This window comes from Lontra canadensis, unplaced genomic scaffold, assembly GCF_010015895.1.
Source record: "Lontra canadensis isolate GAN:19392208 unplaced genomic scaffold, GSC_riverotter_1.0 scaffold12, whole genome shotgun sequence".
NCBI lineage: Eukaryota > Metazoa > Chordata > Mammalia > Carnivora > Mustelidae > Lontra > Lontra canadensis.
The window spans coordinates 5952606-5976335 of record NW_022631006.1 but is presented as its reverse complement, the minus strand read 5'-3'; the positions used below and the strand labels follow the sequence as shown (position 1 = coordinate 5976335).

The 23730-nt window shown below is 56.6% G+C and overlaps 2 protein-coding genes across 6 annotated transcripts; both read right to left on the bottom strand.

Annotated features, from left to right (window-relative positions):
* Positions 1 to 943: 943 nt before the first annotated feature.
* On the bottom strand, positions 944 to 17501 carry TGM1 (transglutaminase 1). Of its 3 annotated transcripts, none has more exons than XM_032856269.1 (15): positions 17393 to 17501; positions 13948 to 14265; positions 13638 to 13826; positions 12400 to 12648; positions 11897 to 12015; positions 11686 to 11793; positions 11072 to 11246; positions 10550 to 10688; positions 10315 to 10418; positions 7831 to 7919; positions 7195 to 7348; positions 6796 to 7077; positions 6504 to 6664; positions 6009 to 6145; positions 944 to 1351 (listed from the first exon to the last, which is right to left on the bottom strand). In XM_032856269.1, the coding sequence occupies exons 1-15, from the start codon at positions 17472 to 17474 to the stop codon at positions 1123 to 1125; spliced, it is 2535 nt and encodes an 844-aa protein (XP_032712160.1). In that variant the 5' UTR covers positions 17475 to 17501; the 3' UTR covers positions 944 to 1122. The 3 variants fall into 3 exon arrangements, with proteins under 3 accessions (XP_032712160.1, XP_032712163.1, XP_032712162.1); XM_032856272.1 differs by lacking the exon at positions 17393 to 17501 and adding an exon at positions 15980 to 16782; XM_032856271.1 differs by lacking the exon at positions 17393 to 17501 and adding an exon at positions 14979 to 16781.
* RABGGTA (Rab geranylgeranyltransferase subunit alpha) lies at positions 17447 to 23515 on the bottom strand. 3 transcript variants are annotated; one of them, XM_032856273.1, is made up of 17 exons: positions 23469 to 23515; positions 23093 to 23150; positions 22822 to 22932; positions 22332 to 22456; positions 21954 to 22141; positions 21521 to 21724; positions 21123 to 21206; positions 20952 to 21034; positions 20761 to 20862; positions 20554 to 20659; positions 20407 to 20458; positions 20161 to 20249; positions 19931 to 20019; positions 19721 to 19837; positions 18778 to 18891; positions 18429 to 18516; positions 17447 to 17673 (listed from the first exon to the last, which is right to left on the bottom strand). In XM_032856273.1, exons 2-17 carry the CDS (start codon positions 23093 to 23095, stop codon positions 17525 to 17527), a joined length of 1704 nt encoding a protein of 567 aa, XP_032712164.1. In that variant the 5' UTR covers positions 23096 to 23150; positions 23469 to 23515; the 3' UTR covers positions 17447 to 17524. The 3 variants fall into 3 exon arrangements, with proteins under 3 accessions (XP_032712164.1, XP_032712165.1, XP_032712166.1); XM_032856274.1 differs by lacking the exon at positions 23469 to 23515 and adding an exon at positions 23320 to 23450; XM_032856275.1 differs by lacking the exons at positions 22822 to 22932; positions 23469 to 23515 and adding an exon at positions 23320 to 23451.
* Between the last annotated feature and the right edge of the window lie 215 nt (positions 23516 to 23730).

Below are 23730 nucleotides of genomic sequence, written 5' to 3'. Positions count from 1 at the left end.
GAGGGGATGCCACGGGACGTAGGCTGCAGGAGGTCTGGAGTTCGATCTTGGACACATACCACGTGGGGCATCTATGAGATATCCAGTAGATGTGCTGAGAAAGCAAGAGATAAGCAAGTCTGAAGTTGAAGGAAAACAGATACAATGTGGGAGTCCAGCAGTCTTTACAACCATGAGACTGGTAAGGCTCACTGAGGCAGTGTGTAGCTGGTTGGGGGGGTACCTGAGTGGGGGCCTAAGTCACTCCAACACCCCAAAGCTCAGCCGGGGCCTCAGGAGGACCAGGAGGAAGGTCTGGAAGCCAAGACCACTGTCCAGTATAAACATGATGTTTTGGGAAAATATTTAATGCTGGGGGAAAATGCTTACCCCAGTTACATGGTGGGGAGGGATGGGAAACAGCACATAAAACACAACGTTAACTATTTTCTGTACCCGGTGGTAGCTGAGGCTTCTTGTCTCCTTCTTTACAATCTTCTGTATTCTTTCATTTCTCAACACTGAACATGTATTACTTTTGTAAGAATTCTTAGATGAGGACATTTGAAAATAAATATTGGAAAGTGGTTTTTGCTGCTCAGAGAGAATGCCAGCCTACTTGTACCTCCAACATGTCTCTCCAAAAGGCAGTTTAGATCCTTCTCTCCCACTGTAGGTGCCAGGGAAGGGAGGCAGTCCAACCCCACTCCAGGGGGCTTCCAAAGGGTTTTGGTCAGTAGCTGCACCCTGGGGTTGGGGGTGGGTCAAACACTCAAGGTTGTCCTGGTGCTAAGCAGCCCTATCTCAAGAGCTGCTGAGCTGATCCCATTGCTGACCCACCAGCCAGCCTTCTCTGATCCAGCAGTGCCAGAAATGTCCCATGCGTCCCTGGGACAGACTGTAAGTCCACACTCCTTGGCCTGGCATGAACTCACAAATGGACAGAACAGTTTCCTTAAAAACAGTTCATTAAAAAATAGTTTATTAGCATCTGTGCTGCCCTGTGCAAGTAAAGAATGGCTCCCTCCCCAGATGCCCCAGCCTCCCCTCCTGGGCCTCTGGGGAGCAGCTCTGCAGTAGGCCCCTGACTTGAGGCAATGTCCTTGTTCATCTGACTCCAGTCTCATCACTCCTGGCCAGGGGCTAAGCCCCACCCCGAGATGCCATAGGGATGGTCTCCCCTGAGTGACTGTCGCCTCCAGCATCTGCGAAGACACCCCTACCCCCAGGGGCCGGAGCCACGTCCACTTGGATGACACCATGCACTTGGGAGAGCTGTGGGCTGTCCAAGCTGGCGATGAGCTGTCGGGGGCCTGGTCGCACAGGCACGAACTTCTGGTGCAATGTCACTGTCTCGTTGCCCCCAATGTCCCTGTGGACAGAGACAGGGTCATGGGCGATGTGGCAGCCAGGAAGGAGGGAGCAGGAAGTTGAGCCCTTCAGGCATTTCTGGGCTCAGCTGGAACCCCTACACCCATGGCCAGGACAAAGCCTGAGCCCCAAGGCCTCCTGGCCTTTGCCTCTGCATAGTTAGGTCAGTGGCCTCCCAGCTGCCTAAGCTGGGAATCTTCTGGTCGTCCCAGGACTCCTCCCTCCCCACTCCCACAAAGACCTGTACAGGAATAGCTGTCTTGTCTCCCCTACCTCTCCACCACCAGTGCTCCTGCCCTAACCACAACCATCCATACCTATCCCATCTGGGGTTTCCAGGACTGAGGAAAGTTAAACCCAGACTTTGGGGGTGCCCAGGTGGCTCAGTCAGTTAAGCGTCTGCCTTTGGCTCAGGTCAAGTTCCTGGTGTCCTGGGATCAAGCTGCAGATCTTGCCTGTTCCCCACCCTCCTGCTCAGCAGGGAGTCTGCTTCTCCCTCTTCCTCTGCCCCTCCCCCTGCTTGTGTGTGTGCAGGCACGTGCTCTCTCTCTCGCTCTCTCTCAAATAAATATTTTTTTTTCAAATAAATAAAATCTTTAAAAAAAAATGAGACTTTGGGGCTTAGCACCTTACTGCCAAATAATTTCAGTTTTGCCAAGAAAGGAAGTGGAAGAAAATTATCTTCTGCCATGATCATCCTTCTAAACAGGAAGGAGCACTTTAAATACCTCAAAACATTGGACGGATGCTATCTCAGAGAAAAAAGAAAGTTCTTCCCAAGAACAGACAACTGGTATCTTTAAAGTGACACTTTGTGTGTGTGTGTGCATGTGTGTGTGTGTGTGTGAGAAAGAGAGACATACACGTGTGGGTATGCACACACTTACTAGTGTCTTCATTTTCTCCCTTCCTCATGGATATCTAGCTATTTAGTCCCAGACCATCCCTGTGGAAGCCACAATTTCACCAGCCTTCTAACTGGCCTTCTTGCTGCCTAGGTCCTATCTTTTTTTTCCATTCTGGTCTCTGTTAACTCGGAGGTGAGCTGAACCCTTTGAGGGCTGGGCTTCCTCAGCACTTACGGGATGAGACTGAAGCTCCCTAACCCGACACACAGGCTCCCTCTGACTCAGCCCTGCCTGCATGGCCTCATCATCCCCCACCATTCCACCATTCCTCCTGCCCACCAGCCCTGACAGCTCCTTCCCCTCCCTAAACTCACGCTGTTTTCACGCTCTGCTCCTGGGCTGGCTCCAGGCCCTGCTCATACCACACTCTCAGTGAGGGCTCCCTTGAGCACCTCCTGCCCTCAGGGAAATAAGCCTTCTCCTGCTCTGAGCTCCCCCAGCAGCCCAGGTGTGCGCTTTACACACAGAACATGACTGCATCCCCATCCTGCTGGCACATGCCTCTTAGCATCTGTCCTTTCCTGCCTCTGCCTGAACCCTGGTTTCTGGTCCCCTAGTCAAACTAGGCCTGCCCTGGGGATCTTCTCTTCTCTGGAGCCCGACTCTGGGCAGACACCTCAGTCATCCCAGGGAACGAGCCAGTACCCCAACTTCGAAGATGCACTCTCCTTGGGACAAAACATTTAGCTTGGAGCCTGCTTCCAAAGGTCTTCCCTGGACCACTTTGTACTCTTTCTGCTACCGCTGTTAGCTGTGTGGTTTATGATAAGTCATTAAACTTCTCTGATTCTCACTTTCTGGTCTGTAAAATGGGAGTGAAATGCAAAATGAGGGGGTGGGATCAGATAGTCTTGTAGGTGCCTCTAAGCTCCATGAAGGAGGGAAGAAGTGGCAGGCATGTAGTATATACAGTCTATCTGTTAAGTTAAAGACCAAATTTCTAGACTTCTTATCAAAATATATAATTAGACATGAAGTCTACAACATAACAGATAGGCTATACTGTGGCTGTTTACAAATTTGTATTTGTAACTTCTGCCAACTTTTCCATAGATACAAGAGTCAAGTTGTTTAGGCTCAGACTAGCCTTTAAAATTCCAGGTGTGCCTGGGCAGCTCAGTCAGTTAAGCATCTGGCTCAGGTCTTGACCCCAGGGTCCTGGGATCGGGCCAGTAGGGACCCTGTTTCTCCCTCTCCTGCTCCCCCTACTTGTGCTCTTTGTCGAATAAATACAAATTTTTTAAAAACACTTTACTTAATTCACACTAGAACTGAACTGTACTATTTCAGAATACAGCCTTTATTTGTAACATGTTTCCTAGGGGAAGCTGCTTTCCAGCTTCCAGCCAGCAACATCAAGATCTCTCCCAGCCCTGACCTTGGTGTCAGCCGCGACCCTGCCACACCCACGTCTGTGAGTTTAAGTGGGGTACATCAGCTGCTACAGCTGGAATGTGCCTGAAACTGAGTGCAGGTAATGAAACCAACTCTCTGACAAGGACACCAGAAATGAGACATCCAAATGAGCACTGTCCTGCAATCACGTACTTGTTCAACCACGTTGCCAAGACTTGAAACATTTCTAAAAACTCCTCTCAGACTTTTTGTCTGAGCCACTGAAAACCACAGGCCCATCAAGTGTACCCAGTCTAGTGTCTCTCTCTGTCTCACCCCCCACCCCCCAGCCCCTGCCCCGACACCCCATTCCTCCTTTACAGCCAAGCTTCATTTCTGATGGAAGAGGGCATCCCCACCCATCTTGTTCATCTGCCTTATTAATTAATCTTAGCTCTAAATAGCCTCAGGCTGTTTCCCCAAAGTCAAAACTGTCCCAGAAGGCCACCCTAAGGACATTCTAGAGACTATGATTCAGACTGTGGGGGAAATTCCCCAGAAGGGCTTGGAACAGACTTCCAGCCTCCCCTGGTGACTGGTTTGGCCCTGACAACAGCCATCTGGAGGAGTAAGTCTGGAATGTTTACTAAGTGGCCAGTCGCCCCGCTGGGAGGCACACCTTAGGCTTAATGGGGTTTCCATCCCACAGCCTTTGATGTGCCAATGAGAGCAGAGTAACACCCAACTTGGAATCTAATATATCTGAACCACCAGCCCAGGCACTTCCCCTCAGAGTTCTCAATTGTTCTGTAGACCCCAGATTGGGCTCGAAGTAGAGAGGAGCCAAAGAATGTCCAAGGAGAACCTGCCTTGAGAAACCATCATCCAAACCTCTTATTTGGGGGTACAGGGCACGGACTGGGGCCTTCAAAGGCAGGGGTTGGAGGGAGGGCTCATACAAGCCTCACAGCTAAAGAGAGGGGATGGGTCCCCCCATGCTCAGCACAGGGGTCCTCTCTTTATTCCCAGTTTGGGGGCAAGAATCTAAGGTCTGGTGGAGGTGCTGAGGGGAGTCCAGCTCTGGAAACCGCTCTCCATCATCTGCAGGTGAGAGATGTCTACATGGTAAGCTACCTGGGAGCCCCAAGCTGCACTCTAAGGTGACAGGGACCCACGTAGGGTGAATGGGGAAAAGGACTCTTCTGTGGCATATCACATCACCAAGGGTCAAGCCTGGGGCAAAGATCAGGATAGCAACTATTCAGCTTTGGCCTGTTGGCAAAAGTGAGCGGCCAGCGCTGGGCAGAGCCTGATGTGTGTCAGGAGAAGGAGTGGGCAGGGCAGGCAGGGACCCCCTGCTTCCCTCACCCCACTCCTCCACAGGGGCCACCCCTTTCCCTCAGGCACTCTTTGTCAAAAGAGGAAAACACCTGCCTCTGTCCTCAGAAGTCTGATCTTAAAGGTCAGCCTCTGGCCTTCTCTGCTTTCCCTCTGTGCTATTCTGGGGAGGGACATCGCAACGTGTGCACATCTATGTCAGAGATGACAGCACAGGCCCGGGACACAAGATTGTGTCGTCTCACTGGGTACGGAGGCTCGCCTGGCCGGGGCTGAGGCCCAGGGAGACTGATGGGGGGCCTGAGGCACAGGGCCCTCACCTTGGGAACTGCTGCTCCGCCCTCATGACGCAAAGGCAGCAAGTGGGTTGTGAGCCTGCCTGTCAGGGCGGGAAGAGCGCCATCTGCCCCTTATGGCATGCCCCTTATGGCCCTTATGGCATGGCTGCCAGCTTCCCTGTGGTAAAGTGGGCCGACAGTGGCCATAATCAAAATAAGAACAACCAACAGAGACTCACGCTGGGCCAAGGCCAAACTAAATGCTTTACGTGCCTATCTCTCCTAGCTCTGTGAACCTCCCTCGGAACCCAGAGTGTTGTCATGCCCACTTTCCAGGTGAGAAAATAGGCTTCAAGGAGATAAGTCACCTGCTCCAGGGCACAGAGCCAGTGAGTGTTGGAGTTGGGACTTGAACCTAAGTCTTCAGGATCCCAAGGCTTTGCTTTTAATCATATGATGAGCTCGAATGTACCTTACAGGGTTTTTGTGGTCTGTGAATGAGATAACGACCCTGAAGTGCCCAGTGGGTTCCTGAGTGCTGGGCATGTGGCAATGATAAGTTGCTAATGATTCCTAAGGGAAGCGCTGGCTCCCCAGGGAGATGGCAGGGAAGGACCAGCCCGGCACTAGGCACATGCCAGGTCTTAACTGCTCCTGGCCCTGAACTGAGTCAGGAGACATTGCTGGATGGCTCCAGGCTGCTGTACTGGGTTCTGGCTGACTATTGTCCTGACAAAGAGAGGAAGCAGTGTGGGACCCACGGCAGAAAAGGGCAGGGGTGGGGAGAGGCCAGACTCACCCCACATTGAGGATCTTGGGTCTCTGTAGGCCGGAGCCCTCAAGCCGGAAGACGACGTTGGTGAGGGTGACAGGCAGGGGGTTCCTGAAGACAATCTGTACTTCGCACTCCTGGCCAACCACAGCTGCCCCCAGTAACTAGGAGAAGAAGCAGCCCCCTCCACGTCAGAGAGCCTGGCCAGATACAGTGGAACCATCACTCCACCAGAGGGAAAACTCTGCATCAACATCTCCCCAAGTCCCACATTTCCACCCTGGTGAGAAACAGGGCTCCGCAAAAGCCAGAGAAGAAACTCCAATCAGGAATATGAGATCTGATTTTACAGATGAGGACACGGAGGCCCAAGGGCCCAAAGCCAGTCTCCGATCTCCTCCTGGAACTGCTCGCCAGGCCAGCCCTCTCCCACCTTCTTGCCCTCGCCCCTTCCCCTCCACCTTCTCCCAGCGCCCCACCCCCACCCCCACACACCCGGGGCACCCAGCAAGCCACACTCACTGTGAGGGAGAGGTCTGGGGTGCGCAGACGGAAGGTATGCTGCTTGGCCAGCACCTGGCCACTCTCCTTGACGTGGCCCGAGACATTGAGCAGCATGGAGCCCTGGTCTACAAGGTGGGGCCGGTATTCCTTGTAGGCCACAGGCATGGACACGCGGTCCGCTGTGGAGAAGACGCAAGGTGTCACGGGGGACTTCTTACCCAGACACATCCTCCGGGGGGGGGGGTCCCTGGGCCCACAGCCCCAGGGTGCCCGGCCGCCCATGGGGCAGGGCAGGGGAAGGGGCTCTTACAGGCCCCTGGTGCCAGCACCACTTCCTTCTTGCTCTCCTTGAACACAGGCCCTGTAACCCCGGTGTAGAAGGTGACCGAGAGGTAGAGGTGCAGCTTCACGGTACGGGGGCTGCCACCGCGATTGCTCAGCACCACAGAGACTGCCAGGTCCTGCCCCATCACTGCGTCCTGGGCCTCCACCTGCATGGCCACATCCTCTGCCGAGTCGCGGCTGGAGTACACGTTGGGTTTGCTGCCATGTGCGGCTGCTGTCTCCACTGCCTTCCGCTCTGCTTCTGAGCCTGGGTGGGGGTGGGGGTCGAGGGTTGGGGTGAGGTTGTGGCTGTTGCTGGAGTGGGCAGGTGCTCAGTGGGAACCCCGGGGGTTGGCCAGAGCCAAGCAGGCTGGAGGACTGGTACCTTCTGGGTGTTTATACACGTGGGTGACATCGTCCCGCATGTTGGATCCGATGGCCTTTGTGATGATGAGTGTGCCAATGGCCTTCTCCTCTACATACACGATTTTGAAGCTGCCATCGTCCTGTCGCTGCCAGTAAACTTTGTCACTGTTGACCTGTCAGGGGAGGGGAGTGGTGGGGGGCGATGAGCCAGGATGGAGCAAGCCTGAGGGTCTGAGGGTGGGCCTGACCCCCAGCTGCAGGGAGGGCTGGATCCAAAGATTGGGAACTTCCTTGCACAGTCGAACTGGGAGACTTTCCAAGCTGAGCCACATGAAGGCGGAGACAAGAAGCTGGGAGGCTCCGTGTAGTATATTTGGCATTAATAACAGTAATCCCTTAGGCTCATCCACTGGCTTTATGACTTATAAAGCAGTTTCATACTCATTATTTCTTTTGATCCTGAGCACAGGAAGCACAGCAGCCATGATTATCACCCTTTCACAGTGGAGGAAACCGAGACTCTAGAACAAATGACTTGCCCAAGGTCACACAGCTACTCTGTCAGCGGTGAAGTCAGGACCAGAGAACCCAGGCCTGATGCCAGAGCTCTCGTCCCGCCAGACTGCCTGAGAAGGACCTGGAGCAGAGCCCTCACCTCGGCAAAAATGAAGGGTGTGTCATACTTCATGTAGACCAGGCCATTCTTGATGGACTCCACAGAGCAGGGCCCACAGCAAAAGATGCCTAGGGGAGCAGGACAAAAAGGGGGGGAATCAAAGGAGGCTGAGGGAACCCTCTGATCCTGGCGAGAGGCCCACCCAACCGGGCCCATTGCCCACTGCCTCAGGGTCAGCTGCCACCTGGTGCAACCCAGGGAAGGAACACAAAGAAGAGTTCAGTTCCATTTGGCCTCAGTCAACCAGGGCGAGGCCAAATGTGGGACAAGCCTGCCCGGACAACCAAATCCTCGGCACATCCTTCCTCCACTGGCCGAAGCTGGATGGTGGCTGTCTGTGACCCCAGAGGTCAGGACCCCCATCCTGCATCAAGATGAACCCAGAGCCCATTGTGGCTCTGCCTGCTGGCTGGGAAAAGAGCCACCCTTCCAGAAAGATCCAGAACAAACCCTCAGCTCTGCAGCCTGCAGTGTGTCCTCTCTATGGGGAGGTGGGAAGGGAGCTGGTGGGAAATAGAGTCTGTTCTCAGCATGCTCAGGGGAGATTTCTGGTGGAGATGGACTGACAAGGAAGAAGCTTGGCAAGAGAGGACACAAAATAGGAAATGAGGGCCATCCAACAGAGAAGAATCTTAGAGGGGCGCCTGGGTGGCTCAGTCAGTTAAGTGTCTGCCTTCAGCTCAGGTCATGACCCCAGGGTCCTGGGATCTAGCCCCACATCGGGTTCCCTGCTCAGCATTGAGTCTGTTTCTCCCTCTCCCTCTGCTGCTCCCCCGGTTTGTGCTTTCTCTTCTCTCTCTCAAATAAATGAAACCTTAAAAAGAAAAGAAAAGAAAGACACAAAGAAAAGAATCTTAGAAAACACCAGCACTATGGTTTCCTTTTACAGATGGGAAACAGGCCCAGGGAGGCCAAACAGATACCAGGGTCTGACAAGACAATCAGATCAGAGAACGGAAGGAACGGATATTGATAGAGAAGCTGCTATGCTCCAGGCATGCTGCTAATCTCTTGAATGTATGATGACCTCATTGAATTCCCCCAACAACCCTATCTGGTATATATATATATTATCCCCATATTACAGAAACACCAAAGTGCAAAGATGCAAGCAACTTGCCCAAGGTGACCTGAGAAGTGATCAAGCTAGAATCAAGCCTGGGTCTGTCTGGCCTGGGAACCCCTGCGGGCTCTGCACCCCACTGCTCTCCAGAGTGGGGACAGGAACTCAGCTCTCCTAGGGTCCTGGGCCAGGCTGTCCTGGTGGGCATCACTGGGTTGCAGGAGTCAGGGAGCACCATTCTCAGAGATGATTGAGAGGGAGGCATCTGGCCAGAGAGAAGGAATGTAGGCTAGGCAAATGCCATCTGACATGGGGTGAAGAAGGGAGAGGTGGGGAAGAAGGCAACAAGAGTGGGGAGGCCTGGCTGCCTAGCCCTGGAATGTTAAGGTGGGAAGGGAGGGCTGCTTGAGAACACAATGTACAGCAGGTCTAGTTTTGGCAGAAATGTGTGTGCTGGGGAAAAGGAAATCAGTAGGTAAGGACATCAGTGATGGTCTCTGAGGTTTGGGTTATGAGGGCTATTTTCTTCTTCAAACCTGTCTGAACTCTGGTTTTACTCTGTACCATACATACAGCTCAAAATGAGCAACAGAACAGACAAGAGGGGAACTTGGTGAAAGTGAGAATGTGTGAAAGGAGGAGTCAGGGTTAGGAAAGGCTCTGCTGCTGACCTACTGCTCTGTGCCTTAGAGAAAGTCACTTGACCTCTCTGGGCCACCACTTCCATGTGTCCCACAAGAGCTTGCGGTGGTCGCCAACCCAGCTGATCTTCAGAATCAGCAGGGGAACTTTCAAACTTTCAAAAATATAGATTCTTAGTATCCATCTATCCCTGAGATGTCTGATGGGTCAGAACTGGGGTGGGACCTAGACATTTACTGAAGACAAAACAAAAACGCCCCGAGAGAGAATTAGGGAACTTTTACATTTTGTGTTATTCAATTCTAGACTCCCCCACTCCCCCTTCCAGGCATGTACTACTTATTATAATGACCTTTTTAGCTTTAAATATATATATATATTTAAATAAAAGAGCCCTTCAATTAATTATCTCCGGGATGATGAGTAAAAAAGCAAATGAGAAGAGTGGGTGTGTTTGCGAGGGAAACCTCTTACTGAACTCTCTTGAGTCTTTTGATTTTTGAGCCATCTGAATATATAAATCATAAGAAATCATAAACAAAGGAAATCTAGGCAAATAGATGGTTACGCAGAAAGGCAATGATCGACTAAAGGCCAGGCGGCGATTCTATTGGTAAGCCCATTTAAAGAAACACGAGGGTTAAAGGGCCTGGCTCTATGGCCCAGAACAGCCCTGACACTCAGGGTTTGTCACCCAGGCTCGGAGATGGGCATGGGGCCAAGGTGGGACACAGGGCCCAGGCAGGGCCCCGCCTCACCGCTGCTGGTCTCCTGGGGCGTAGCGTCCACCACCTGCCACCCATCAAAGCCCGAGGGCAAATCTGGCCTCTTCATCCAGCAGTCGTTCCACACGTGGAAGTTCCTGGATGGACACGGAGGGTGGGGTGGGTCTGAGCAGCCTGCTCAGGGCCTCCCCACTGTCCCCTCAAAGTCCAGGTCGTGGTCACCATCCCTTGGCAGGAATGGGCAACCCAGGTCTAGCCCCAGCCTCACCAAACAGAATCGTGGTTCAGGTGCTCCAGGGGCTTCATGTTCTCATCAAAGTAGATGTCCATGGTGAGAGATGTGTCGGTGTCGTGTGCCGAGTTGAAGTTGGTGACAGTGCGGGTAGCCAGGCCCAGGCAACGCAGCACTGTGGAGGAGCCAGGGTTAGGGTTCAGGGCCCAGACAGGGTGGGGGTGGTGGGCAAGCAAGGTATCAGGTGAGGAACAACAGGGTGACAAGGGTCACTGGGGTTGCCAAATGGTGTCAGGGGTCTGGAGGCTTTGGGGCCAGGGAGCGTTGGGGGTTAAGGGAAGCCAGGCTACCTGCCTGACTGGTCCCTGCCTGGCTCTTCTCCCTCCTTTCCCCTAGGCCTCTCTAAGTAGTTAACACTAATTAATGATAATTAAGGCCAGCCTACCATCCATCCCCCTCCACTTGTCCCTGCACTAGAGCCACCACTGGGTGGGGCTCTGGTTTCCCTCCCTCTTTCACATAGGGCCCAGGCAGCTCCTGGCCCAGGCCCTCCACTACCTGTGGTGGTCACGCCGGCGAAGACCCAGCACTGGCCATAGGGGACGGAATAGCCAGTGCGTAGGTAGCTGAGTAGGATCTCCACGCTGCCCACCCATGCTGAAGGGTTGGTGCCTCGAGAGTAATCACCAGACCAGTTTCCAATCAGGACCCCATTGTCGTCCAAGGAGTTTACCTGCCCAGGACAGAATGGAGTGGGTTTGAGTGGAGGGAGATGTCTGGGACCTTCCATGTAGTCCCCAGCCCTGCCCCTGCCCCCACCCCTTACCCATAAATGCCTTGGGATCCAGCCAACAGCCTGAGCCCTCCCCACCCCTCCCCAAATCATCAGGTCCCCCCCACAACCCCTGCCAGATCTGACGCTGTAATGTGAATCCTGGGTGTGCCAAGTTTTGGGTTTGGCCCTACATTCCACAAGAGCTGGGACTGAAGCCAGGAAGAGTGGGGTGGGGCCAGACAAGAAGGAAAAAGAGGGAGTAAGACCCCTCCCACAATACCCTTTGCAAGGGCAGGGTAGGGCCGAGTTCCTGGAGAAACCAGAAAAGGCAGCAGCATTGGACGGAGAGGGCAGGAAGCCGACACATAATAACACTCAAAGACATGAGGGTGCTCACCATGGCAGAGATGACCCGGGAGACACTGACGGGGTCCCCACGGCCTCCATATGGCATTCCCCGCCGGTCCAGGATGTACAGGCAGGCATCCAGCACTCCATGATCAAACTGGAGGGAGGGAGGGCAGAGGTGATGCCTAGGTCACCCACTCCCTCACCCCACCCCACTGGCCTCTTTCTCCCCCAGGCACATGCGGCCATGGCAGCCATACCTGTCCATAGTTCCAGGTCCGCTCACCAATCTGGGCTTCAGTCCCATAGTAGATTCTCCCAGACTCATTAAGCACATACTCTTGTCGCCAATCCTCATGGTCCACGTACACGATGTCCTCTGTGTCCCCAAAACACACATACCTGGTCCCCTCTGGTCCTCTCCCTGGGACCTACCTGCCCCTGGGCCCATTCTGCAGAACTACTGTCTACAGAGGAGTGAGAACACCGCTAGCCTGACATCACTTGTCTCCCAGGAAGGATGGAGGGAGCGTGACAGAGATGGTGGGAGGAAGGCGGCTGTAACCAGAGCTGTTCACCAGCAGAGGCAAGGCTGCATGACCTTGGGCTGTCGCCTTTCCACATTGGACCTCGGTCGCCTCACCTGGACAACAGGAGGCTGGCTTCTCCTAGTGCCAGGGACCTAGTCTAGGATTCTAAGAAGGGAAACTCTGACCGGTCCTCCTTCCTGTCCACGCCCTGCTCCTGATTCCAGCAGGCTCACCTGGGCACCAGGGATTGAAGAGGATGTAGATCTCGTTGCTGGGGTCAAAGGGCAACTGGAACTCGCCAGCCTCGCAGCGTGTGCGGATGGTGAACTGAAACTTGCCGATGATGGCGTTGGGGGAGGTGTGGACCCGGAGGTTCAGATTCTGCCCACTGGCCTTGGTCACCTGGGCTTTCCAGCCTCCACTGCCCCCCTTGCCCACCGGGATGATCACGTGCGTGCCCTTCCCCACCTCAGGGTTGTTTCCTGGAGTAGGGGAAGCAGCAGTGAGCTGGTGAGGCTTCTCTGAGGGGAGATAGAGCCTTAGACTTCTCCCAGCCCCACCCAGAATGTGTATGAGCCAGCATGCGTGTATGTGTCCCTGAGTTGGGCCATCACCTTAGTCTGTGACAGTCTCTGAGAGCAGCTCTGTCCCCACCCGATCTGGCCCACATGCCAGGGCAGAGCCCCAGTCCAACATCCCAAACCTGTTTCCCTGACACTCAACTCAGAGCTGGGTAGAAGAGACCAGGCCACCATCACCCTCTGCCTGGCCTGTCTCAGTGGCTGTGCTGGAGAAGCAGGGCTACCCTGACTGGGTCCAGATGCCCGGAGCCCATGTGGAAGGGCAGCCCAGATTCCAAAGGAACCCTGCCTACTCTGTGGCGCTGCAGCTTCCAGAGCCTGGAGCATCCCTGGTGGCAGTGGTGGGGGTACCTGGGAAATTAGAGGCTGGGGTGGGCAAGGTTGGGCTCTAATCAAAGGGTATGAGGAGTCGCCCGCCCCCGGCAGCAGCATAATCACCAGCCTGGGCAGTCAACGGCCACCAAGCAACGCGGTGAGGGAGGCACCTGCCCTGGGCCACGGGGACGGAGAAACAGAGACAGAGCTGGACAGAGAGGAGGGAGAGAGTCAGCCACACCCTGGGGAAGGACAGCAGACACAGAAAGAAAGACACACAGAGGCAGCCACGTTGAGGAAGAAGTTGAAAGAAGCACTTGAAGAGAAAGTATTTTGAGACAGATGCCCCTGGAGGCTCAAAGAGGCTGAGCTTAGGAAAATGGGACACCAGGACCCTCCCTGAAACATACTCCCTACTTGCCCCTGGCTTACGTGGCAGAGGTGAGGACTGGGGTGAGGGAGGAGCTTGAAGATGTCCCTCCGACCCTAATACCAGAGCTGGGAGGCCCTGCTACCTAGCACCCCCGCACCCCTAACACTAGGGCTTTTGTCCTCCCACTGCAGGCCCCACTGACCAATAAGCAGCTCCAGGGCGACATGATCAGAGGATTCATAGGGCCGAGAAAAGTGGAGGACCACGTGGAAAGGCTGTCCACGGCGTATAATCAGCTCATCGTACTCAAACTCGTCTGTGTGGTGCTCTCGGCGGTTCTGGTCTGACCGTGCACTCAGCAGATCCACACCGGTCACCACCAGCATGCCCTCTGCAAGGCCACGGCTCTGGGTCAGCGAAGCCCTGCGGGAAGCCCAGGCCTCCATCCTAGGCCTCCCAGGCCCCCATTAAGGCTTTTCAGCTAACAGAGAAGGTGGACAGGAAGGCCTCACCTCGGATGGTGCCATCTCCAGCGGCGTTCACATCGCCGGTCCGGGAGCCAGGTCGGCGGGAACCTGAGCCCCGGGAGTCCGGTCTTCGACTTCCAGAGTGAGACCCTCGACCTCCGTAGGGCTCAGGGCCCCCATCGCCATCTGTCCCATTTCGGCAGGAGCAGCAGGCACAGCAGCGAGCCCAGAAGGAACGGCCTCCTCGGCGAGACCCTCTGTCTGGCTCTGGCTCTGGCTCTGGCTCCGGAGACGGTGTGGTTGGGGGCTGCCAGGGGTTCCCACCCCAGCGGCCCACATCTGACCGAGGACCATCTGTCATGCCTGTGTGGAAGAGGCAGGGAGGCTCCGATCACCCACTCAGACCTCCTGTACTTAGAATGCCCCAGCCAACACACACAGAAGCCCTCCATCTGGAGAGCTCAGTCCCATCCAGCTGAGATGATCTGATCTTGCCCCAGAGACTCCCCCAAAACCCAACCAGGGACCCTCCCCAAAGGCTGCTCAGATTCACCTAAGGAAACTACCCGCATTGCAGAGGAATCTTCTCCCTTTCACCCCCAGTGACACCCACCAAACCAGACGCCCCATTGAGAAACCTGCCCTCAAGAATTCATCCCAGAAAGGACTTCCCAGAAAGGACACTTGTCACAGCCTCAGGACCCAGTACACAGACCATCCCTGGGACCCGCTCCCTCCACCTGCCAGTTACTCAGTTTAGAGGTCCATGAACCACCTGCCTCTAGGACTCATTCTAAGCAGAGAACCCCACCCCCAAACCTTAGCAGAGGCTCCCTGCAGAAGACAGTGAGATGCTGGACTTGGGGTTCTTGGCATTCCCCACGTTGGGTCAAACACCCGCACAGAGCTGTGGGAGTGGCAGAGCGCTGCAGGTGAGGGAGCCCGCAGTCCCCAGGGCGCGGAGCCTCTGCGAGGGGCAGCCTGACCCGGGCTGGCAGGCTCTGGCTGGTCCGCGCCCCAATGGGGCCCGACCCAGGTCCCCAGGCTCAGCACCGCAGTCCCCGATGGAGCCTCACCTGGCGGCGGTGTTGGCGACAGCAGTGCTGAGTGCCGCGACCAGGCTGGGACAGGTCGGGACTGCTGGGACGGGGTGAGTGCAAGGTGTGGGGCGGGCGGGAATGTGGTTTATGAGGGGGGGAGGGCGGGGCCAAGCTGTGGAGAAGGGGAAGCCTGATTGCTCCATTCCCCCCCCACACAACCCGCAGAGGCCCAGCCTCTAGGGGCTGTCTCCAGAAGTAGGGGCAGGAAATGAGAGCTGGCCCCATCCCCTTGTCTCCTTTCCCCTTTCGAGGAACTGTGGCAATGAGATGATGCGGGGTGGAGCCGGGGTCTGCCAAAACTCAAAGCTGAGGTGAAAGTGGAAGGCTTTGGTGAGACTGCCCCACTGAAGGACCCCACTCCAGGCTAATTCCTGCCAGACTGGGGCAGAAGGGGCACCCTCTCCTGGGTGAGAGAGCCCAAGGGCAATGGGGCAAGGTGCCCCTTCCACCCTGGCCCCTATGCAGGAGACCCTGTTCCCAAGCTCAGGTGGCCTGCCTCTGTTCCACTCTCGCAGGCCCCCTGCTGCCAGGCTCTGATCTGGTGTGGCCCAGGTCAGGCTCAGCCCTGTGAAACTGGCCCATGGGCCTGGTTCTGGTACTGGTCCTGCCCAGGGAGGTCCCGGGCTCCTTAGCTGCAGACTGGTGACATCAGCAGCCAGGCCCTCAGACTGGCTCCACCAGCCAACCCCTGACCTGCCGGCTCTACCAGATCCTCTGATCCCCCCACCCATCTGTCCTTCCTTCTTCCTCCAGCTGCTTCACAACCCCAGCATGAACGAACTGCCCCCAGCTTCCTGTGTCCCTACAAGTCTGAGATTGTGTTGGGGATGGGAATGATGAGTTACGGTCAGGGTAGGAGTAACTCCTTTTTTTCTCCCCTCAGCCTGGGGTCTTGGTGAAGGCTTAGATCCTTGCTCTGCGGCTGGAGTGGGAATTGAGGCCCCCTCCCTAGAATGCAGAGTACCCCCTTCTCTCACCGAGAAGGGTGGCCAGTCAGCTGGAGTCCAGGATTCTCCAGCCTGGAATTCTTCCCAGAAATCCTGACCAACCGGCTCCAGGCACCTGCCCTGTGTGTCTCCCAACTCCACCCTGGCACCGGAGGAACACCGGGGATGCCACTGAGAGAACCCTAAGGCCAAGTGGAGGTCAGGCATCTTTGGGGAGGTTCTCCTGAAAGTTCGGGAACATTGGGGCCCTTTTCGTGAGGTCTCTTCCTTCCATCCTGCTGTTGTCCTAGCTCCGCCCATGTGCCCCCGGAGAGGAGACAGTGAAAATGGGGTTGGCAAAATGACATAAGGAAGCAAACTTGAAGAAGGGCCGAGTTTGATGATGCATCAGGCAGGGAGGGGCCTCGGGGAGCAGGGACTGAGACTCTGGGACCTGGCAGGGAGCCCTCCACACCCACTCTGACCTTTGCCTGCCCGGTTCTCAAGCCCTAGACCTGGAAGCACCTTCAACACTCTCAGGGGACACACAAGTAAAAATCAAAATTTCAGGCAAGTGTCAAGGAGGTAAGCCAAAGGGCTTTGTTGAAGGTTGCCACTAAGAACTTGTTGGGCAGAGGGGAAGGCTCTGAGCAGCCGGAAATGTGTGAGCACATGTGGACCCCAGGAGATTCCCAAGGAGCCAGGGAAATGCCTTGTCACACTCTCTCCCTTTTGTTTCTCCTTCCCCACCTAGCCAGGTTTGACTCAGTGCCTGAGCCCCTGAGCCACTCCCCTCTCCTCCTTCCAGGAAGGTCAAGCACGTCAGGGCTTTAAAGTTAGGGCAAAGGGTGTGTCTGGGGGGGCTCTGTGGGAGCTGAGGCCAGGTTCTGCCCATCACTAGGTCCCAATGCGGAAGCAAGAACATGAGTCAGGAATCCCCAACCGAGGTGCAGAGACAGCTGTGGCTCCCGCACGAGCCCAGCACACCAGGGTGCACCCTACCAGCAGCTTCCTCCTCAGTACAGTGGGCCCCACCTTCTCATCCCTGAGCGCCTGGGAGGGTCAGCTGGGATCTAGCATATTCAAGGGCTCTTCAACCACAGGGTGCTCCTCATGAGGAGCGACGCTGTTGTTGCAGAGGGTGGCACACAGACATCCTGGTTCCTCATGGGACCAGCCCTCTCGGCTGTGGTGAATGAGCCAGGGCACGGAGGGTCTCTGGAATGGGCAGGAGTCATGGGAGAAACTTTTATGAGACCTTCTAGATGGAGACTTGGAGCTGCTCTGCAGCCCAGCCCCGACCAGAACCTGAACCTAAACCCGATACCTGCCCCAGCCTAGACCAGAAGGTGAGCTCAGGTTTTGCTGATTTGCCCCAGTACGAAGACTTCGGTTCCCCACGGTTAAGAAACAGCAGAACTGAGCAGAAGATGAAAGGACAAGGGAAAGCTGACACAGCCTCACCCTCTCCCTTTCTTGTCCAGAATAGCTGGCAGGAGTAATGGCAGTAGCGGCACAGCGTAGCAGCCCGAGGGGGCCTCTCCATTGTTTATTCAGTCCCAATAAGTTAAAGAGCAGGGTGGGGGGGGAGGATCTCTAGGTGAGGATGCTGTTAACTGAAGGCAACAGCTCAGCCAGGTGCTCAGAGGCGCCCACTGCTTGGCACAGCGGGTTGCCCTGCAGGTGGAGGAGGACCAGCTTGGGGCAGGAGACAAGAGGTTGGAGCACTGTGGGCTGCCGGAGGCCTTGGGCAGGAGAGTCAAGGAAAGCGTGGCTGGTTCTCCCAGACCCATGTGCTCCTGCATAACCATCCCGGTTTTCCCACCAGAACAGTGGCTGCTGCTTGGCAGTCTGGCTGCTAGGCATCTGGCACACAGCCCTGGACAGAGTAAGGCTCCCGACTGCAAACCCCTGCCCCCGGGGCCAGGCAGGAAGCCCAAGCGGTGGGTCGGATGTGGTGCCGGGACTAGTGGACTTAGCCAAGGAGAAAATTAGCTCTGGTTCCAGAGGTACCTACATCTCCTCTCAACAATGCCCAAGGTTGGCTGAGTGGAAATGCAGGCCAAAGGCTGCTTTAACTTCCATTTCTTTTTTTTTTAAAGTAGGCTCCACACCCAGCATGGGGCTTGAACTCACAACCCTGAGATTAAGAGTCATATACTCTACTGCTAAGCCAGCCAGGAGTCCCTAATCTCCCAGTTTTAAGTAGAATCAGAATTCTAGATTTTTTAACTACAAAACTTCCTGATTTTTAAAATATCATGTGGTACCCAAGCACACCTGCAGGCTAGTGGTCTGTGAACTGTGGCTTGAGAGAGTCACTTCCGCCCCGCGAAACAGTGCACGGCAACGAGGCCCGTACGGCCTCAGGCTATCCTCTCTCCTTAGCCCGCACTGCCACAATCGGCCTCCCGACTCCCCACACACTTGCTGTGTGTCCCTTCCCAGTGTGGCACCTCACACCACCCGCTGCCGAAAAGGCACCCAGGAGGAAGGATACGGTTGTTACACAGGGAGAGCTCCCGCAGCCGGGGCAGGTTGGCAACACCATCCGGGGACTCTATAGCATTATCATTGGCCTGCAGGACCTGGGGAGCAGGGAGGGCAGAGAAGTCGAGGCAGGGCAGACAGCTGGCAGCATGGGACTGGGGCAAGCAAGAAGGGAGGTTGGGGTGATCAGCTTACAGTGCAGGGAAGGCTGCTAGGGTCAGGCTAGGTGACAGAGGCAGAGAAGGCAAGGGGTCATCTGCAGGGGCTGGGAGGATCTGGACACCTCTTTGTGGGGTGGGCAGACCTCTGAGGGGGAAGGAAAAAGGGCCACCTGGGACAGTGACAAAGCAAATCTTTACCTCAAGGCAGCGCAGGGCAGCCAGGGCGGGGGGCAGGGCTCGTAGATGATTGTGTGACAGGTCCAGGTGAGTGACCAGGAGCAGCTGCTCCAGATGGCAGAGTACCGTCAGATCCTGAGGAGGGGTATATTCAGTGAGACTTGGGGGAGGGTCTGCAGCCATGGCTCATGAGGCACTTACCCTCTGTGCCCCACACAGGGCCTTGGGGACCCTGGCCGAGGACAGGAACAGAACGGGTTACAAGCTTACCTTATAACCCCAAGCAGTCCATGTCAAGGACAAGGAACAGACAGGGAGTGCTGGGGTTGGGTGGCGGGTGGGTGGAGGGGCGTAGGCGGCTTGCAGTGGGGGCAGGCACGGGGGGTGGAGGAGTGCGCCTGGGAAAGCACCGACACTGGCAGGAGTGGGCCTGCTGAGTCTGGGGGATCAGTGTGGTGGCAGCAGAGGTGAGCGGCAGTAATGTGACGGAACTGCTGTGTTGGGAAGACTGACTGGGAAGGACCACAAAGACAGAAAACAGAGTCTGGGAAGTTTGTCAGACCTTTCTGGAAATGACCCAGGCCTTAGGCTCGGGGGCCTGTCGCAGGGACAGAAGCATCGGAGTGAGCAGGTGTGGGTGAGGGCTCACTGTGGGGAGGAATAAAGATGTGACTGGCCCTGGAGAAGGGATGGCACAAGGTGGCCCTGGTGACTCAGGACTGGAGACTGGGTGACCAGAAAGATGGGGGCAAGTGACAGAAAGCAAGGCCAGAAAGAAGACTAGGCTGGAAGGAAGATGGAGTCAACCTTGGTTAGGTAAAACATCCGGAAAGGCACCTTTTGAGGCCAAAGCCAGGGGCACAGGGAGACCAGAGCCTCTCCGCTCAAGTGCATGGAGTGGACACAGAAGCTGGCCAGGTCATGAGGAAGGGTGGGCCCGAGGAGGCGCCCAAGGCAGCCATACCTTGTGACCCAGGTGCAGCACGCGCACCTCGGCGTACTCCATCTTGAGCACGCTGTTCTCCACCAGGAACTTGCTTCGCAGGTCGTCCAGGTATGAGGACCGCATCGGGTCCACGGCCTGGAAAGGAGGGGGATGGCAAGGAAGGCCCGTCAGCTGTCTTCCTGCTGCCCATCGGGCCTCCCTGATCCCTGCTCCCACGGCCTGACTTGCCTTGAGGGTCTGGAAATACTGCAGCGTCTCCTTCTCATACAGTAGGGGGTCCAGTGCCCGCATCAGCAGGATGATGGTGAGCAGACACCCTAAGGAGAGGGTGAGGAAAAGGACTGTCTCTCCTAGAGCCTTCTCTGCTCCCATCTGGAGACCCTTCCTGCTCTCCCCGAGAGGCCCTCCTGGAAAAGGGCCTCCTCAGAAGAGCAGGATGTCAGGAAACGAGGCCTCACATTTATTCTCCGGCTCCAGCTCCTGCAACTCCTTACAGGACTCAAGTTCAGACTGGAGCACCGTGGACTTCTCCACCGACAGCTCACACCTGAGGATGCACAGGGCAGGGGAGGGGACGACGTCTACTCGGGGTGCCAGTTGTCCCCAGTATCTAGTCTGAGACCATCTGCCCAAGCCCAGCCTCCCACCCCAGGTGCCCAGAGTCCAGAGCCCCTCTCCTGGTCTGGGTGCTTCCCTGCCATCACCTGAAGAGCTGCTCATCAGTGGCTGAGTCCCGGCACCAGCCCTCCTGGCGGCCTGTGAACAAGAATGGGTAGTAGAAGGGGACCACCATGAGGGCAGGAGAGGGATGAAAGTGCTGCCTTGAGGAGGAGAGGTAGAGGCTGTGTCACCTTTTAAAAGCACACACTCCTTTTGGGCATCGCCTGCTGTCCAAATGACACGAAACGTATGCTGGGGCAACTGGTCATTGAGGGAGGCGGCAGGCAAGTCACAGAGCTGGAAGCACCAGGTTAAGGAAATGCTTGAGCCTCACCACTTCTCTGTCCCACTCCAGCCCCGCCCCAGCCCCCTACTCTGCCCCACCGGTCCTGGGATACCCAGACGTGGCTGGGCCGGGTCCTGCCATCTGGGGTCCTCCACTCCACAGGCAGGGGTGACTCGTCCACCATGAGCAGCAAGGTCTCTGTCCCAGACCCCACCTGGCCCAGGGGACAAAGACAGACCCGTCAGCCCCAATGGCACCAGGCCCACATCTATGATGCTCTCCGGCAAAAGCGGCAGGACTCACTAGGATGGGCCGAGAGAAGGAGACAGTCAGACAGGCCTCATCTCGGCTCACATGCAGGCAGCGCAGGGCATCCCGAGGGTCCGCTGGGGGGAGACACACCCTCAGATCTCCTTAAATCCTCTTCCATTCCTTCCAAGCCCAAAACGCCCAGCCTCTTTCCCCCCTGCTCACCTCGTCCCAGGAGCCAGCGGTGATAGAACCAGGCGCTCTGATCATTGGGGTCAGTGAAGAAGGCGTTCTGTACCAGCTCCAGCTCTGCAAGGGGCCAAGGAGGCACGGGCTATGGCCAGGACCCTGGGGGGCCCCCGGCCACCCCAGCATCCCACCCTCGCCCTGGAGTACCACCACCTCTTGGTTCCATTCATCTGTTGGCCCTACACAATGGCTGCATCTTTCCCACTGGACACTTGAGTCCGCTGTAGCCAGGGGTTGACTCTTAGGCGCCCCCAAAGCCAGGCACAAAGTAAGGGCTCAATGAGCCCAAGGAGCAGGTTCAGGAACAGGGTTAGGTAACAGGGCTGGAAAGGCAACACCACAGAGTCTTGTCCAGCACCTCTGCCCCTGCTGACCTTTGAGGAGCACATCCTCGGGGAGGCGTCCCTGGGATCCAGAGTCTGGCTGGGGGTGCAGCTGGGGCAAGAGACAGGAGCGGTAATGCCAGGAGGAGTAGTTGGAGAAGTTTCGGGTGATGAGGCTGTCGGTGAAGGCTAGCTCCTCTGCAGGGGGCACAGCTGCCTGTGTGGCCACAAAGCGCCGGTAGTCCCAGCAGTGAACTAGGGGAGGAGAGACAGCCCATCTCAAAACCGCACAGCTGGTACCCCTGGAGTTCTCGTGGAAGCCCTCAGAAACACATCCGTCTGCTCTATGGGGGATGCACTTGGCTCCTTCACCCCTTTTGCCATCAGCTCTGTGGGCCTGTCCTAGTCATCCTTCCCAACTCTGGGCCTTACTGAGGCCCCAGGGACCCAGGGCGCGGGGCACAATCGGCAGGCAGGCACGTACAGTTCCGCTCATCGACCTCGAGGAAGCGGGCACATAACTCCAGTTCCCGGGCCCAGTTGGGCTCTGGCAGGCGGCTGAGCAGCCAGCAGCGGTGGTGCCAGGTACCATAGGACTTGGGGTTCACCCGCAGGCAGCTTTCCAGGAAGCCCAGTTCTGTCTTCACCAGAGCTGCCAACTCCTCAGGGGACCTGCACTCAGAGGGAAATGGGACTCAGGGCCCTCCAACACGCAACCTCAGCTCAGCTCGCCCCTCACTTTCTACATCCAGCCCTCAGCTCCCCTCTACCTATGCCCCTGGCTGCCCCATTCTTCCTCTACCCCGAACTCAGGCAGGACAAGACCAGGGCCAGCTTCCTGGGGCCCTGAACTCCTACGCACTTTTGGGCCTCCAGTTGCTGAAGCACCTCGCGTCGACAGTTCCAGAGGGTGGCAAAGTCGGGGTTGGCTCCCAGAATCTGGCTTGTCAGTTCCAGCACTGATTCATCCAGCTCACCAGCTTGGCGCTTAGCAGATAGATAGCAGGGTCAGAAATCATTATCAGTCTCCCACTGCAAGGCTAAATAAGATAAGCAGAACTACTGAAAATTCTGTAAACCCCACGCTACACAATAGGTACCACGCAGAGCGCTTCAGGGTTTACGGGTATCCTCTGGTTGAACGTTCACAACAACCTTATGCAGTAAGGCCCATTTGATGGAAGAGCAAACTGAAACTTAAAGGGATTCAGTAACCTGCCCAAGGTCACACAGCTCCTAAGCGATGGAACGCAGATATGGATCTAAGCAGTCTGACACTAAGGCCCAGCTCTTGGCCTCTGTGATATAGTAAGAGGGCCACCTGGAGAAGGGGCTACCTCTGAGGGCCCCACCTTCTGGAAGACCGTCTGGGTGGCTGACTGGTATAGCTTCAGCTTCTGCTCCCGCTCTAGCCTTTTGGCCTCCGCCTGCTCTTCCGATGTCTTCACCTTCAGGCGCCCGTGCTACAGGAATGGGGGAGTTGGAAGGGTGCAGGCTGCCTTGCAGGAGCAGACCCACCGAACTCCCCCAACTGCGGAGCCCCAGGTTTATAGATGGCAACGGAGGCAAGGCCACGAGGGCCACGGGCATGCGGAGGTGAGGGGCTTGACTCAAAGGTCTCACCATGGTGCCAGCTCAGGGCTCAGGACAGGGGAGGGGGTCCAGTGGAAGCCCGAGAAACCTGGGGAAAGAAGTGTCAATCACGGGAGCCCCGCCCCCACTAGCCCCGCCCCCAGCGAGTCCCCGGAAGCCGCACGCGAATCTTGGCGGAGACCCCCGGGACGTGCAAGGGTCCTGAGACAAGCGGCGCTAGTCCTAGAGGAGGCGCCCACCCAGACCGGGACTCGTACCCGTGTCGCCTCGCCCACAGCCGATCCTCTCCGGGGCCGGACCCAAGCCGGGGCACCTAAGCAATGGAGACCACTCCGCGCCTGGAGACTACCGCCACCCACCCACCCCACGGATCCCAGACACTCCCGCCCCCCGCGGGCGGACCCACCTGCGCTGAGGGGAGGCGTAGGGCACGCTAAACTGCGGCGCCTGCCACCGAGCCCGGGCGCAGGGTAGAGCGGCGCCACGCTCCGGCTCGCCGAGACGCAGCGCCCTCTGCAGGCCTGGGGAAGGGCCGACGGCGGAGTAGGCGGGCTCAGGAGGCGCGTGCGCCGATCCTCTCTCCAAAGGCCAAGTCACTGTAATTAGCCCTCAGGTGCATATGAGTGTGCTTGCGCGACGGTGTACCGCGCTTGAAAGCCGTGGGGCTT